General features: G+C 37.0%; 1 protein-coding gene across 43 annotated transcripts in view; it reads right to left on the bottom strand.

Moving 5' to 3' along the window:
• The window catches only part of DDX4 (DEAD-box helicase 4), a 74,749-nt gene that overhangs the window by 21,681 nt on the left and 35,028 nt on the right, over positions 1-18,040 (bottom strand). For 20 of the 43 annotated variants that reach the window (XM_081517820.1, XM_081517830.1, XM_081517845.1 and 17 more), the window contains 7 exons: positions 6,213-6,314; positions 5,182-5,262; positions 3,841-3,888; positions 1,957-2,004; positions 1,806-1,853; positions 1,132-1,274; positions 353-505 (listed from right to left, as the gene is read on the bottom strand). In XM_081517820.1, the coding sequence (XP_081373946.1) occupies positions 353-505; positions 1,132-1,274; positions 1,806-1,853; positions 1,957-2,004; positions 3,841-3,888; positions 5,182-5,262; positions 6,213-6,314 (623 nt within the window). Of the gene's footprint in view, positions 1-352; positions 506-1,131; positions 1,275-1,805; positions 1,854-1,956; positions 2,005-3,840; positions 3,889-5,181; positions 5,263-6,208; positions 6,315-18,040 lie in introns of all 43 variants that reach the window. The other 23 variants (XR_014061484.1, XM_081517823.1, XM_081517835.1 and 20 more) reach the window with 4 other exon arrangements.

The following is an 18,040-nucleotide window of genomic DNA, read 5'->3' as shown; positions in this document are numbered from 1 at the left end:
AAGTGATGGGAAAAACTTTACATTACATAAATTATTTTTTCCCTTGCTCTTATAATCAAAGGTCTTATAACCTTTGGTGCTTTGACTCTCAGTTTTTTTGTTTTAAATATTATGTCTCACAGAAGGAGCTGAATACACTTAGAGATTAAACATCTATGAACTGCAAAACACTACTCTAGAAATAGTTTAAAATTCTTTTTCAAAAGTACACAAACCTCAATAAAACCAGAAATCAGAGGCAAAAACATGAGTATTTATGACAGTTCACTAAAATCATCTACTTGGGAAGAACCAAAGTTCAAAAAGTGACAGTTTGAATACTGGGCAAAATATATGTAGAGAAGTGACTTACAGTCTTTCCAGAGCCCGTCTGAGCACAAGCCATCAAATCTCGTCCTCCTAGTATAATAGGAATACTGTATTTTTGCACAGGAGTAAGCTTAGTATAACCAGCTTTAGCAATGTTGTTATTCAGTGTCTGGCAAAGATTAGCTTCTTCAAAAGTCTAAAAAAAAATCAGGGGGCAGTGGTTAAATTCCATGTATCATACACTAGTCATTCCATAAACATATTCCATTTGAATTAGTTTCAAGTTGTTAATTCTACTTTATATAATACATATGCCCCCATTCAAAAGTAATATCTAGAACCTCTATGCAATTACTTGATAGAATTAAGGAATATTCCATATAGACAATGGCTCTAAAAACTTTTTCAGCCCCCTTAAAACCTGTGAGATACAAATAACTGTGATCAATAAAAATGGTTCATTATCACCAGGGAACTCTGGGCTCTCCCACTCCTTAGAAAATCACTCCCCTAAGATGCACTTTCTCACATATGTAGAAAGCAGAAATATTGACTCTTTAGGAAAAGTATACTTTTTAGTAAATTTAAATCAAGTGTCCATCCTAGTTTGAAGGGGGGCGGGGGGAATATCGTACTCTTCCTTTCAACACAGCAATTAATTCTAATGTAGATGTTAGATATGATTCTAAATTTCCAGCCTAAGACATTAAATACCAAAGATGAAATTTTTGTATTCTTTAACATCAACTTAAAGAAATGCACAAAAGTTTTAAAAAACAAAGTTTGCCTCACAGTCATCAGAGAAACAATTATTACACTGACCAGAATTGCTGGTGGTGGATCATGTCCAGATACTTCTACAAGAATAGTATCATATTTGTCAAAGTTTATGCCTGTCTGATAATGTGCAAAGATGGAGTCCTCATCTTCAGGTGGAGGAGGTGGTATGTAGGTCACTTTTGGCCCTTAGAATTTAAAAGAAAATTTACATTATAAGGACTAGAATAAAAATAAGAGAGAAAACAGACAAAACCCAACAAACTCAAATTTAAAACACCATGCAAATTCCAGGGCTTCCCTGGTGGCTCACTGGTAAAGAATCTACCTGCCAATGCAGGAAACACGAGTTCAATCCCTGCCCCAGGAAAATCTCACATGCCACAGAGCAACTAAGCCCATGCACAGCCTGTGCTCTAGAGCCCAGGATCTGCAACTACTGAGCCTATGTATCACAACTGCTGAAGCCTGTGCCCCTCAGAGCCCATGCTCTGCAACAAGAAAAGCCACCACAATGAGAAGGTTGCAACTAGAGAAATGCCTGTTAGCAACGAAGACCCAGCACGGCCAAAAGTAAATAAATAAAATTACAAAAAAAGCTCCCAATGTTTACCATTAAAGTTTTTACTTCAAACTTTTTAAAGTTATCTCTTTAAATATTCTGCATTTGTATTAAAATGTAATATACATTTATGTGGCTCACACAAAAATTAATATACCTTGAGTGTCACCACTTTCTCCTCCTTCAGCTTCTGACTTCCAAGAATCTTAAAAGGAATCAAACCAAAAAAAGACAAATGTTTTTTAAAATCGAGGGGGAAAACAATACTCACTATAAAAATCAAATACCTTATCTAAAGTAAAACTTACTCTTTCCAGAGCCTGTAATTACTTCTTCATTTAAACCTTTGTAACCACCTATTAAAGAAATACACAGTGACAGTCAGTCAGTATACAAGACTGTGTATATCTTTATTTTTGTTGCTTGTCTTCAAAGAGAAAAAGCTCTAAACATGTATGGTCCCTTCGAACAAATATATTTGAGACAATTAAAATAAATAGAATCCTGAATATTTTAAGTTTCCTTAGCATTCAAAATGCTGACTTTATGCAGGTTACAATATTATAACATATTAGTATCTTCTTGTTTAAGCTGTTATGTCTATTTCCTATTCCTATATTCCTCAACAAAGGAATATATTTTCTAACAGGAACTAAAATTCCATCTCTGTTGAGATGTCCCCACTATAACCTATAGGTTCTATGATTTGCTAGGACTCAGAATACAGTCATAACTATGGCTGTCACTTATTACATAGAAAAGATATGGAGCATAATGAGCAAAGGAAAAAAGGGTATGGAGAAAAGGCCAGAGAAGACCAGGTGCAAGCTTTCAAGTCACTCCCACTGGTGTCATACAGGACAAGTTCTGACAACATGCTGAAAATGTTTACCAGATTAATCAATTAGAGATTCAATATCTAGGGTTCTTATGAGGGGTTGATAAAGCAGGCAGGCACCTTCTGCCTGGCATGTACCAAATTTCCCAACTCCCAGAAGAAAAGTGGGTATTCATCATAAACCACATTGTTTTACAAACCATTTAGGTACAGTAGACCACTCACACTGGTTAAGGGTGTTGAGACCCCTCCCAAAATCCAAGTTCCCACAAGTCAGGGAAGGGTCTTGTAAGAAGAACTTCCCAAGAAGAGCAGTCAGGCCTATCCTGTTAACTCTTTTCCACATACTACCTTTCTGATTTCTAGACAAGGAGTCATTGATTGTGCCACTTTCAGGTACTATCACAAAAAGAATAAGGACTGCATTAGATTTGAAAGGCTAACATATAACATTTTTATATGTGCACTCTAGTTTTCTTGTCCTGTATGGCCAAAGGTCTTCAAACCCCTTTTCAAAAAAGATCTAAGAATTTGTATAAAATATGGTTTAGCCATTAATAATCTTTTTCTACACTGAAGAAACCAAGAATTTGAAGAAGTGAAGCAGGGAAAAGTGGTTCAAGGGAGTTGCCACTCTGAATGCTCTCAGACTAATAATGATCTCAGAATTTTTCAGAGATATTAAACAAGCTTTATTGTTTTACTAGTCTGGAAAATATTTTAACTTTTATACGAAATTTAAGTATTTTTAACTCTGAGGTTTTTTTAATAGTATAAAATTATCTATACTGAACTTTCTTTATCCCCTACACCAAGCTAACTATCTCATAATAAAAGATTATTTTAATATAAGAATCTGTAAACATAGATTACATCTTAGTCTTTAATATTTGCATGGTAACTCCATTTTGTGGTTATATTATTTATTAAGCAGTTATTTATTGATGAATTTTAGGTGATTTTCAGTTTTCACTTATTATAAATGAAGCTTCAGTGAACAACCTTTTATATGTAATAAGCATATATACCTACAGTATAAAATGGAATTGCTGGATTAAAGAGTAGTAGTAAACAACTGGCTTCCCCTGGAGAAGGAAATGGCAACCCACTCCAGTATTCTCACCTGGAAAATCCCATGGACAGATGAGCCTGGTGGGCTATAGTCCACAGGGTTGCAAGAGTCAGACACAACATAGCAACTGAACAACAAAAGTAAACAACTTCTCCAAACTGGCTGTGCAAATGTATACTCCTCAAAGTGTATAAAAGCACCAACAGTTACCTTTAACTTCAAAAATTAAACTTGGATTACAGTCATTTTAACCACTTACAGGTAAACCAAATAAGAACTCACCTCGTCCACTTCCACCACCACTTCTGCTTTGGAAAGTGTCACCATTACCTGTAAGGCATTGTTTTACAGGATAGTCAGAGAAAACACAGCTTCTCTTCAAGCACATAAAACATATAGCTATTTGTTTTCAAATACTGAGTAAATTCTCAGGATTCCTAGACCCTTAACCCACCCATCTCCTAATTCTATATTTAACTAGAACCTTTTTCTCGTTTGAACATTTTGTTTAAACACTTCATTTTTTAGGGCAATTTCAGGTTCACAGAAACATTAAAGGGAAAATACAGAGACTTCCCAGATACTTCCAGTCCTCATACCTGCATACTGCCCCGCCCCATAATCAACACTCCCCACAAGAGAGGTATTTTGTTACAATTGATAAACCTATACTGGCACATCATAATCACCCAAAGTCCATGGTTTACGTTACAGCTCATTCATGGTACTGTACGGTGTTTATGTTTGCAAAAATGTATCATGGCATGTCTAATATTATAGTATCACAAAATAACTTCACTACCTTAAAAATTCTCAATGCTCTCTGTCTGATCATCTGTTCCCTGACCCCTAGCAACCACTCATTTTTTTTCACCCCTCTTCTTATAGTTTTGCCTTTTCCAGAATGTCATACGGAGTTGGAATCATACAGTATATGGTCTTTTCAGATTGACTTCTTTCACTTGGTAGCACATATTTAGAGCTTCCCCAGTGGCTCAGTAGTCAAGAATCTGCCTGCAATGCAGGAATCACAGGAGACGCAGGTTCAATCTCTGGGTCAGCAAGATCCCCTGGAAGAAGGCATGGCAACCCACTATAGTATTCCTGCCTGGAGAATCCCATGGACAGAGGAGCCTGGTGAGCTATAGTCCATGGGGCTGCAAAGAATCTGACACAACTGAAGTGACTTAGCATGCACACAGTACGCATTTAAGGCTCCTCCATGTCTTTTCAGACTTGATAGCTCATTTCTTTTTAATACCACGTAAATTTAACTACTTTTAAACATTTTCATCAACAGAATGCTTCTTTTTTTTTCACTTTCTCCTCAAATTCCCTCAGAATCCTTTCTTTGAAACCAAAGGAAACTTCATTTTCCTTCTTCTAATTAAAAGTATAATTTATATCTCAAATTAACTGGCAGATAAGAAAGAAGGAATAATTCAGAGCACAAATTTTATAAGGGAGGGAAAACTGTCCATGTTCTTTTTGCTTACAAATCTAAAAAGCAGAGATAATCATGAGCCAATCTAATATAATTAAAAATATATATTAGGTTCAATAACCCTAGAGCTAAAAGCAAATGTGAATGATTAATATTCAGTAATAAATTCTATTTCTCACCTGTACCACTTAATGCTGATCTTCTAGAACCAAAAATGCCACCAGGGCGCTGGGTCCCCTCATCTTGTTCATATTCGCTACCTAGATTTATAGATAAAAAATTTAGATTGTTACTTTTAAAAACTTTTAAATCATGCAGTAAACAGAAAAAAATCAATTTATGGTGCCGAGTTAAAAAGATGCAGGATAAAATAATTTAAATTTAACAGGAATCATAGTATTCTTGAAGTATCACATGGAAGGACTTTTCCATAAATTATTTCCTTCAATTATAAATTACTTTCTCAAAATTTTATTAAAATTATCTTATAAAAGTAGTCAGAGCTAATACTACCCCAAAATATGATATAAGCAAAAGTTAAATTACCTTTGAAAAACAGCACTGTTACTGCCCCTCAAAATTTCACATTATATAATCTTACTGCTTATTCTCCAGAATAGCATCCCTTGGTACCCACTGCACTCAAATCAAATTTTATCGGTCTTAAACATCAACCTTCTGGGTCTCTTCACTTTTTAAAAAGTGACAATTCACCAATCTGCTACACATATATTAAATCATTACATCAATTTATGTTTTTAGTTTCACTACTCTGTTCTCCTCTGTTAAGAGAGACACGCATTCCAAAAGTGACTTCAGGAGACAATATCTTAGCACCAAGAAAAGACGACTGGAAAAATTTTAGGTAGAAAGCCACATTGGTATAAGAAGGTATAACGGGAGGCTGAGTCATGAGAATGCCACTTATCTGTAAGGTCAGCCATCTTTATCAAAGCTCTGAAACACTTCACAGCTTGTAATATTAAAGAACTGCATCACACAAACTGTTAGAAAGATTCACATATTCTCATTTAATCTATAAGGAATTATATGTGTCTACAAAATAATATTTTACATAGCATAAGTGATTATGTACCAGCCACTATACTAAACCATTCCCATACAGTCGTAATGATCTTATACGTGATAGGTGTTATTTTTAATAATTTCTTTAATAAATGAAGCACACTATTTGCAATCCAATACTAACTTGGACTTCCTAGACCAAATCCTCCACGGCAACCTCGGAAACTACCTCTTCCACCTCTTCTGGACGACCCTGAAGCTTCTGAATCATTTCCGTCTTGATAACCTATAATATTAAAACACAAACACACAAACAACACAAAAACCAACAAAGAAATCTTGGGCACATGGTGGCCAAGTTAATTCAAGCCTTGCATAATTCAATGACTTTAATATGTTAAGCCATCAACAGATAGTTACTAAAGAGAAATGCTGTATTTGACCTATAAATGTCCACCTTTACCAGTAAATAGCTAAAAGCTATCATTAAAAAAAAAAATCCACTATTTGCTTTGCAAACAAAACCTAAAAATGACTAAAAAGAAAAGGTGACACCTATAAACACTGTGGTGTTGGAGAAGACTCTTGAGAGTCCCTTGGGCTGCAAGGAAATCAAACCAGTCAATCCTAAAAGAAATAACTCCTGACTATTCATTGGAAGGACTGATACTGAAGCTGAAGCTCAAATATTTTGGCCACCTGATGCAAAGAACTGACTCATTGGAAAAGATCCTGATGCTGGGAAAGATTGAAGGTGGGAGGAGAAGGGGGTGACAGAGGGTAAGATGGTTGGATGGCATCACCGACTTGATGGACATGAGTTTGAGTAGGCTCCGGGAGTTGGTGATGGACAGGGAAGCCTGGTATGCTGCAGTCCATGGGTTCGCAGAGTCTGAGCAACTGAACTGAACTGAAAGTACTGAAAATATCAATTAAGTCTAACTGTTCTAATGCATCATTTAGGATCTCTGTTGCCTTATTGATTTTCTGTCTGGAAGATTTGTCCACTGATGTCAGTGAGGTGTTAAAGTCTCCTCTATTATTGTATTCCCATCCATTTCTTCCTTTAGGTCTGTTAGTATTTGTTTTCTATATTTCAGTTCAGTTCAGTTGCTCAGAGGTGTCTGATTATTTGTGACCCCACTGGACTGCAGCACGCCAGGCTTCCCTGTCCATCACCAACTCCCGGAGTTTACTCAAACTCATGCCCATTGAGTCGGTGATGCCAACCAACCATCTCATCTTCTGTCAACCCCTTCTCCTCCCGCCTTCAATCTTTCCCAGCTCAGTGTCTTTTCCAGTGAGTCTGCTATTCGCATCAGGTGGCCAAAGTATTGGAGTTTCAGCTTCAACATCAGTCCTTCCAATGAATATTCAGAATTGATTTCCTTTAGGATTGATTGGTTGGATCTCCTTGCAGTCCAAGGGACTCTCAAGAGTCTTCTCCAAAACCACAGTTCAAAAGCATCAATTCTTCGGTGCTCAGCTTTTTTTATAGTCCAACTGTCACATCCATACATGACTACTGGGAAAACCACAGCCTTGACTAGACAGATCTTTGTTGGCAAAGTCTCTGGTTTTTAATATGCTGTCTAGGTTGGTCATAACTTTCCTTCCAAGGAGCAAGCGTCTTTTAATTTCATGGCTACAGTCACCATCTGCAGTGATTTTGGAGCCCCCAAAAATAAAGTCTGACACTGTTTCCCCATCTATTTCCCATGAAGTGATGGGACCGGATGCCATGATCTTAGTTTCCTGAATGTTAAGCTTTAAGCCAACTTTTTCACTCTCCTCTCTCACTTTCATCAAGAGGCTCTTTAGCTCTCCTTCACTTTCTGCCCTAAGGGTGGTGTCATCTGCATATCTGAGGTTACTGATATTTCTGCTGGCAATCTTGATTCCAGCTTGTGCTTCCTCCAGCCCAGCATTTCTCATGATGTACTCTGCATATAAGTTAAATAAGCAGGGTGACAATATACAGCCTTGACGTACTCCTTTTCCTATTTGGAACCAGTCTGTTGTTCCATGTCCAGTTCTAACTGTTGCTTCCTGACCTACATACAAGCTTCTCAAGAGGCAGGTCAGGTGGTCTGGTATTCCCATCTCTTGGAAGAATTTTCCACAGTTTATTATGATCCACACAGTCAAAGGCTTTGGCATAGTCAATAAGGCAGAAATAGATGTTTTTCTGGAACTCTTATGCTTTTTCAATGGTCCAGCAGATGTTGGCAATTTGACCTCTGGTTCCTCTGCCTTTTCTAAAACCAGCTTGAACATCTGGAAGTTCACTGTTCATGTATTGCTGAAGCCTGGCTTGGAGAATTTTTAGCATTACTTTGCTAGCGTTTGAGATGAGTGCAATTGTGCAGTAGTTTGAGCATTCTTTGGCACTGCCTTTATTTGGGATTGGAAAGAAAACTGACCTTTTCTAGACCTGTGGTCACTGCTGAGTTTTCCAAATTTGTTGGCATATCGACTGTAGCACTTTCACAGCATCATCTTTCAGGATTTGAAATAGCTCAACTGGAATTCCATCACCTCCACTAGCTTTGTTCGTAGTGATGCTTCCTAAGGCCCACTTGACTTCACATTCCAGGATGTCTGGCTCTAGGTGAGTGATCACACCACCATGGTTATCTGGCTTGTGAAGATCTTTTTTGTACAGTTCTTCTGTATATTGTTGCCACCTCTTCTTAATATCTTCTGCTTCTGTTAGGGCCATACCATTTCTGCTCTTTATTGAGCCCATCTTTGCATGAAATGTTCCCTTGTTATCTCTAATTTGCTTGAAGAGATCTCTAGTCTTTTTCATTCTATTGTTTTCCTCTATTTCTTTGCACTGATCACTGAGGAAGGCTTTCTTTCTCTCTTGCAATTTTTTGGAACTCTGCATTCTTTGGAACACTTCTTACTCTATTTTATATTATTTTATGACTATATAGGATCTCTGCCATACATCTACTAACTGAACTGCATGGAAAGCTTTTAATTTCTGTATGCTGATTTCACAATCTAACGCCATGAAATTATTTTCAGTGGTTGATAATCTATATATTCTTTCGGATTTTAGAAATATGTAATCAAATCATATGCTGTGCTTTCTTGTCAAGGTCCTATATCTTCAATAACTTTTTTCCTGATTGCACTGGCCTTCCACACAACATTAGGTAGAAACAAAGGTGGTGGAGTAGCAGGCACTGATGATGCCCCTCCTGGACTCCTTCATTGGGCCAGTGCAATGTCGCCAGCCCCAGTATGCACCTGGATCATATTTGCATACTTATTTTGAAGAACTGCCCTCGACTAATGGGAGTGGCCTCCATGGGATGCCTGGCAAGTGGTGCCCACCCATGGGGCAGCCCACAGCCATGTAACCCCACACATTTTTATATGTTCTGTTTTTACAGTCATTCCATTCTAAATATTTCATCATTTCCACATGAATTATTATTCATAAACTGAGAAATGCAGTTTGGGAACTGCATTTGGGTCAGGCTTTTGTTATTGATTTCTACTTTTAATGTATTTTAACAAGTACAGTATGTACTTTAGTAAGTACAATATGGTCTATGATATAAATTCTATGATATATCTTGGGCCTTTCTTTTAGCCTTAATAGATTTTCAAATTGTGTATATTTTCTATATGCTGGAAAAGGATCTGTAATTTGTAATTTGGCAATATATTTCTTCAAACAGAACTATTAAATCAAGCTTAATAACTGATATTCAAATATTATATTAAAGTCTTCTGTAGTCCTATTCATTTCTAGTCTGCTCAGGCTATCAGTTTTTGAAAAAAAATAGTTTAAAATCCTAATGGTGATTAATGGTTTAACTAGGATTTGCACATTTTTCCTTATTTCAATTTTTGCCCTATATATTTTAAGACTATATTGTTAGATTCAAAGCATGTTCAGAACTATATCTGCCTTAGAGTCTATTTTGTCTATTTCTACATCAGCTTTGCTTAACAATGTACTGATATTTTTTCTTTTTATTCTCAACTTTGCATTGCAATGTTTACATAAAATTACTGATACATGTATTTTTACTCCTATCATCTTATTTTGTGTTTTCTCTTCACTGAGTTCTTTCAATGCTTCCTGTTCTCCTCTCTGGTCTTCTATTAAGATACCCCCAAAGGCTATATTTTATTTAATGCTTTTACTGACATCCTTCAATGTCACCATGGATACTGAAGCTATATTAAAATTATTTTCAACCTAATCTTCCTACAAAGTCCTCTCCTCTTTCTACCGTATTTCCTCCACTAGAAAGTTATCTATCTTATTCTTTTTCTGATTACCCTAACATTTTACCATATTTAAGAAATCTTTCATTTCAATCTATTCTTCATCCTACACAGCTGACAAAGAACTGTCTTTTCATTTGTTAAAATTTTAGTTCTTTTTCTAAGTATCCCTAAATTAATCATCATTATTACTAGCTCATGCAGTCAATATATTTTCAATTTTACCAATATGCTTATGAATTTTGAAATTTTATTTATTTATTTTGGCTCATCATTGCCTCCTACTTTCTTCCAAAGCTCAGGTTCCTTTTTACTAATATAATTTAATAGTTCTTTCCTCAATCACCTAAAAGTATTAAACATCATCTTTATCTGAAATATTATTTCTGACACCCAAATTATCTGAATACAGCAGCTTGGATTCAGAGTTATTCTCCCTTAGTATTCTGAATTCTACCTTATTCTGACCTCTGCCCTTACTGAAAAAAAATTTCTGCTGTTGACCTACTGTCCTTTTATCAGTTCAGTTCAGTCTCTCAGTTGTGTCTGACTCTTTGCGACCCAATGGACTGCAGCACACCAGGCTTCCCTGATTATCACCAACTCCTGGGGCTTACTCAAACTCATGTCCATCAAGTCGGGTGATGCCATCCAAACATTTCATCCTCTGTCGTCCCCTTCTCCTCCTACCTTCAATCTTTCCCAGCATCAGGGTCTTTTCCAATGAGTAAGTTCTTCACATCAGGTGGCCAAAGTACTGGAGCTTCAGCTTCAGCATCAGTCCTTCCAATGAATATTTAGGAATGATTTCCTTTAGGATTGACTGGTTCGATCTCCTTGCGTCCAAGGGACTTTCAAGAGTTTTCTCCAACACCACAGTTCAAAAGCATCAATTCTTCTCTGCTCAGTTTTCTTTATAGTACAACTCTCACATCCATACATGACTTCTGGAAAAACCATAGCTTTGACTAGGCGGACTTTTGTTGGCAAAGTAATGTCTCTGCTTTTTAACACGCTGTCTACGTCATAGCTTTTCTTCCAAGGAGCAACCATCTTTTAATTTCATCGCTGTAGTCACCATCTGCAGTGATTCTAGAACCCAAGAAAATAAAGTCTGCCACTGTTTCCCCATCTATTTGCCATGAAGTGATGGACCAGATGCCATGATCTTAGTCTTCTGAATGTTGAGCTTTAAGCCAACTCTTTCACTCTTCTCTTTCACTTTCATCAAGAGCCTCTTTAGTTCCTCTTCACTTTCTGCCATAAGGGTGGCAACATCTGCCTATCTGAAGTTATTGATATTTCTACCAGAAATCTTGATTCCAGCTTGTGCTTCATCCAGCCTGGCATGTCTCATGATGTACTCTGCCTGTTAGTTAAATAAGCAGGGTGACAATATACAGCTTTGAAGTACTCCTTTCCCATTGTGGAACCAGTCCGTTGTTCCACATCTGGTTCTAACTGTTGCTTCTTGACCTGCATACAGATTTCTCAGGAGGCAAGTAAGGTGGTCTGGTATTCCCATCTCTTTAAGAATTTTCCACAGTTTGTTGCAATCCACACAGTCAAGGGCTTGGGCTTCCCTTGTGGCTCAGCTGGTAAAGAATCTGCCTTCAATGCAGGAGACCTGGGTTCCATCCCTGGGTTGGGAAGATCCCCTGGAGAAGGGAAAGGCTACCCACTCCAGTATTCTGGCCTGGATAGGTGGATCTTTTCCCTCTGGTGGTTTAAAATTTTTTTTTCTTATCTCTAAAATATTTTTTAAGAATGTAAATTTGCTTTTATTTACCTTGCTCAAGACTCTTACACTTCATTCACTCTGGAAAAGCCTTGTCTATTATCTTTGAACAGTCTCCTCTCCTCCTGTTCCTATTCTCTCCTCAAGAGATATTTACATATATGTCAGAATAACAGGGTTTCTTATTCTGTTTTTCCTATCTATTAAGAGCTTTCAAGCTTTACATTCTCGAGTTTAGAGAACTTCTTTAAATCTACCTTTGGATTCATTTATTCTATTCATCTGTGTTTAACTTTATTTAATTCATTATGTTTTCAACCACTGGAATCTTTTCTTAAATTCAGTTTCATTCCTTTCCAAATCTACCTTCACTGGTGGCATCAACAACATAATGCATCAGTACCTCTGGTATCTACAGCTTAATGATTCTACACACAAATGTCACTTTTCGTAATATAACATCAATATGTTTTTAAAGGTAACCTAAGTCCTTCCCATGAACTATATCCTGCATTTTTTAAGGGAGAACCAACAGTTTCGAGCAGCTCTTAAAGATGTCTAGTAACAATCTTTAGAAAAGAATGAATTTATAAATCAATTAAACATTGATAAAAGAACATGAACAATTTTCTGTCATTTAAAAAAAATTACTTATAAGTTTAGTGATGTTACTGAAGCTTCAATATACAAAAGTTAATTGTATTTTTTATACTAACAAAATAAAATTATTAAACAATACGTATCACTAATATCAGTAAAAATAGCAAAGTAAAGGTCTCCATATGCTGCTCCACTAAAGAAGAAACAAAAATAAATTGTCAAATTAATATTTTCCAAACTGAAAATTAATCCAGGACTTGCATCAACTCAAGGAACATTAAAAAAACAAAAAACAACATTAAATGCACTGGTCGTAGCAAACACCATCTTCCAACATCACAAGAGATGCCTCAACACATGGACATCACTAGATGGTCAATACCAAAATCAGATTGATTATATTCCTTGTAGCCAAAGATGGAGAAGCTCTATACAGTCAACAAAAACAAGACTGGGAGCTGACTGTGGCTCAGACAATGAACACTTTACTGCAAAATTCAGAGTTAAATTGAGGAAAAGTAGAGAAAATCACTAAGTCATTCAGTATAACGCAAATCACATCTCTTACCATTATCCAGTGGAAGTGACAAATAGATTCAAGGGATCAGATCTGATAGACAGAGTGCCTGAAGAACTATGGACAGAGGTTCATGACCTTGTACAGGAGGCGGTTATCAAAATCACCCCCGAGAAAAAGAAATGCAAAAAGGCAAAATGGCTGCCTGAGGAGTCCTTACAAATAGCTGAGAAAAGAAGTGAAAGGAAAAAAAGAAAAGGAAAGATATACCCATCTGAATGCAGAGTTCCAAAGAATAGCACGGAGAGATAAGAAAGCCTTCCTAAGTGAACAATGCAAAGAAACAGAGGAAAACAACAGAATGGGAAAAACTAGAGATCTCTTCAAGAACATGAGAGAAACCAAGGGAACATTTCATGCAAAGATGGGCACAATAAAGGACAGAAATGATATAGACCTAACAGAAGCAGAAGATACTAAGAAGAGGTGGCATGACTACACAGAAGAACACAAAAAACATCTTAATGACCCGGATAACCATGATGGTGTGATCACTCACCTAGAGCCAGACATCCTGGACTGTGAAGCCAAGTGGGCCTTAGGAAGCATCACTACAAACAAAGCTAGTGGAGGTGACAGGATTCCAGTTGAGCTACTTAAAATCCTAAAAGATGATGCTGTGAAAGTGCTGCGCTCAATATGCCAGCAAATTTGGAAAACTCAGCAGTGGCCAAAGGACTGGAAAAGGCCAGTTTTCGTTCCAATCACAAAGGCAATGCCAAAGAATGCTCAAACTACTGCACAATTGCACTCATCTCACACACTAGCAAAGTAATGCTCAAAATTCTCCAAGCCAGGCTTCAACAGTATGTGAACCAAGAACCTCCAGATGTTCAAGCTGGATTTAGAAAAGGCAGAGGAACCAGAGGTCAAATTGCCAACAACTGTTAGGTCATAGAAAAAGCAAAAGAATTCCAGAAAAACATCTACTTCTGCTTCATTGACTACACCAAAGCCTTTGACTGTGTGGATCATAGCAAACTGTGTGAAATTCTTAAGGAGATGGGAATACCAGACCATCTTACCTGCCTCCCGAGAAACCTATATGCTGGTCAAGAAGCAACAGTTAGAACTGGACATGGAACAATGGACTGGATCAAAATTGAAAAAGGAGTGCATCAGGATGTATATTGTTACCCTGCTTATTTAACTAACAGGCAGAGTACATCACGCAAAATGCCAAGTTGGTTGACTCATAAGCTGGAATCAAGATTGCTGGGAGAAATAATCAATAACCTCAGATATGCAGATGGCACCACCCTTATGGCAGAAAGCCTAGAGGAACTAAAGAGCCTCTTGATAAAGGTGAAAAAGGAGAGTAAAAAAGCTGGCTTAAAACTCAACATTCAGAAAATGAAAATCATGGCATCTGGTCCCATCATTTCATGACAAATAGATGGGGAAACAGTGGAAACAGTGGCAGACTTTTATTTTGGGGGGTTCTAGAATCACCGCAGATGGTGACTGCATCCATGAAATTAAAAGATGCTTGTTCCTTGGAAGAAAAGCTCTGAGCAACCTAGACAGTGTATTAAAAGTAGAGACATCACTTTGCCAACAAAGGTATGTCTAGTCAAAGCTACAGTTTTTCCAGTAATTATATACAGATGTGAGAGTTGACCCATAAAGAAGGCTGAGCACTGAAGAACTGATGATTTCGAACTGTGGTGCTGGTGAAGACTCTTGACAGTCCCTTGGACCACAAGGAGATCAAATCAGTCAATCCTAAAGGAAATCAATCTTGAATATTCATTAGAAGGACTGACGCTGAAGCTCCAATACTCTGGCCACTTTATGCAAAGAGCTGACTCATTGGAAAAGACCCTGAAAGATTGAGGGCAGGAGGAGAAGGGGACAACAGAGGATGAAATGGTTGGATGGCATCACCGACTCAATGGACATGAGTTTGAGCAAGCTCCTAGAGATGGTAAACTACAGGGAAGCCTGGCATCCTGCAGTCCTTGGGATCGCAAAGAGTCAGGCACAACTGACCAACTGAACAACAAAAAAACATTAATGTTTATTAAAAACAAAATTTTAATTAAAAATAGAAAATATTTTTTTAAAATAGGCTGATTCTCAGTAAGAGCTGTGATTTTGTGGCATATTTTAACTTACCTCAGTCAATTCCCTGACAATTCCTCTTCTAAACATATACCCAAAAAATGCAAAAACACTGACTCAAATAGATAATTGTTTATGAATATTCAAAGAAGCATTATACACAACAGACAAAAGTAGTAAGAAACCCAAGTGCATATCAACTTTTGAATGGATTTTTAAAAGTACACATACAATGGAATTGTACTGTTGCTACTGTTCAGTCACTAAATCATGTCTGACTCTTCTGCAACCCCATGGCCTGTAGCCCACCAGTTTTCACTACTCATGGGAACACCCAGGCAAGAATACTAGAGTGGGTTGCCATTTCCTCCTCCAGGAGATCTTCCTGACCCAGGGATCCAACCCACATCTCCTGCATTAGCAGGCGGGTTCTTTACCAGAGCCAGCCACCAGGGAAGCCCACAATGGAATAGTATGCCATAAAAAGGAATGCAGTTCTGATACATGCAACAACATAACACTGAAAATGTTGAGACTAAGTGAATTAAGCCAAACACAAAAGAGCAAGACTGAGAGGAAGAGGTATGGGGAGTTATTGCTAAAAGGATATAAGCTCTGCTTGTGTGATGAAGAAGTTTTAGAAATAGATAGGGGTGATAATAGCACAACACTGCAAAAATATTCAATGCCACTGAATTATACACATATAGCTAAAATGCCAAATTTTATGCTAAGTTATTTTACCATAATAAAAAACAGAAAATTTTTGAAAGTTAATGAAAAATATTAATCTACACATCGAAGAGGGCTTTCCTGGTGGCTCAGCAATAAAGAACCAAGGAGATGCAGGTTCAATCCCTGGGTCTGGAAGATTCCCTGGAGGAAAGCATGGCAACCCACTCCAGTATTCTTGCTGGGAAAATTCCCATGGATAGAGGAGAATGGCAGGCTACAGTCCATAGGGTCACAAAGAGTCAGACACGACTGAAGCAACAAACATCTAAGAAGCTTAATAAACTGCAAGTTGGATATATTTCAAGAGCTCTAGACCTATACATGTCAATATAAAACACGAACAAATGGCGCTAGGACAACTGGTTAGTCACACGCCAAAGAATTAAGTTGGATCCCTGTTCCACACCATATACAAAAAGGAACTCAGAGAACTTCAATGTAAGAGCAGAGTGAAAACTATAAAATTCTTAGAAGGAAACATAGGTGAAAATCTGCATGACCTATGAACAGGCAAGGGTTTTCTAGATGATATCAAGAGAACAAGCAACAAAAACAAAAATACTGGATTGCATCAAAATTTAAAACTTTTGTGCTTCAAAGGATACCATCAAGACAGTGAAAAAAAACAACCACAGAAAGGGAGAAAATATTTGCAAATCATGTTTCTGTTAGCCCTTTTATCAAGAATATATAAAGAATTCTTAAATAACCGTATTTTTTTTAAATGGGCAAAGGATATGAATAAACATTTCTTCAAAGAATATATACAAATGACCAATATACACATGGAGAGCTGCTCAACATCACAGTCATCAGGAAATGCAAATCATAACCACAATGATACAAGGATATGTTGTGCAACACAGGGGATACAGCTAATGTTTCATAATAACTATAAATGGAGTATAACCTTTAAAAGGTATGAATCACTATGTTTTGATACCTTTAATTTACATATTATACACCAACTATATGTCAATTATAAAAAATCATAATGAGATACCACTTTATATCCATTAGAATGACTACAGCCAAAAAGACAAACACTAACAAGTGTCACCAAAAGAAATGTACTTGAATGTTCAGAGCAGCAGATTCAGAACAGTCCAAAACTGTACAAAATCTAAGTACCCATCATTAGCAGAACAGAAGAACAAAAGAACACTATATAGCAATAATGATCTTCAACTGCAACCAACAATAAGACAATCTCACAATTATACTAAGAGGAAGCTAGACACAAAAAGATTACATACTGTGTGATTCCATTTATATTAAGTACAAAATTTTTAAAAATTTATGCCGCTACAAGTCAGAATAGAGATTAACTGGAAGGGCAATGCTAATGACTAAAAATGAGCATGAAAGGGGTTTTTCAGGACCTAGTAATTTCTACTCCTGATCTGGGTGCTTGGGAAAACACAGAACCCAGGTGTTTTCAGCTACTGAAAAATCACTGAGCTGTATACGTTTATGACATATGCACCTACCTGTTCCTGTATGACATCATACTTCAACACAAACTTAGATATGGTTCTATTTATTTACACACACATCTGTATTTACTGAGTGACCACCGTGTCACACACGAATTTTCTACCTTCAAATGTATACATCTAAAGAAAATAGCAATCAGGGACACCCTACTAGTCAACCTACACTAGTCAATAAGCCAGGATCAAGCACAAAGAGCTGGAACTGGCTTTTTACAGCGTCACTTAAATATGAATTAAAATGATTTAAAGAAAACTGAATAGTAAGAAAGATAGTCACTGTTCTGCAGAAAACCAAAAATTTTAAATAAGAACTATGTTTTAGGAACATTAGTGTCAAAACTGCTTGTTAAAGGGGGAAGGAGAGCAATGTTAAAAGAGGAGTCTGTTTCTTAACTAAATGTCCACTCCATCATTGCAGGGCCCCCTGCAATTGCCAGTCAAGACTCAACTTATGAGACAAATAAGCCATCCCTCATTCACCACCAAATTCCTCCCCACCTCACAACTCAACCAAGGCTATAGTGAAATCCGCAGCAAATCTCAGCTTC

The sequence above is a fragment of the Giraffa tippelskirchi genome, chromosome 8 (genome assembly GCF_054371585.1).
Source record: "Giraffa tippelskirchi isolate mGirTip1 chromosome 8, T2T-mGirTip1v1.2.pri, whole genome shotgun sequence".
NCBI classification, from domain to species: Eukaryota; Metazoa; Chordata; class Mammalia; order Artiodactyla; family Giraffidae; genus Giraffa; species Giraffa tippelskirchi.
The sequence above is the reverse complement of the archived record's forward strand: the minus strand, read 5'-3'. Positions and strand labels throughout refer to the sequence as shown.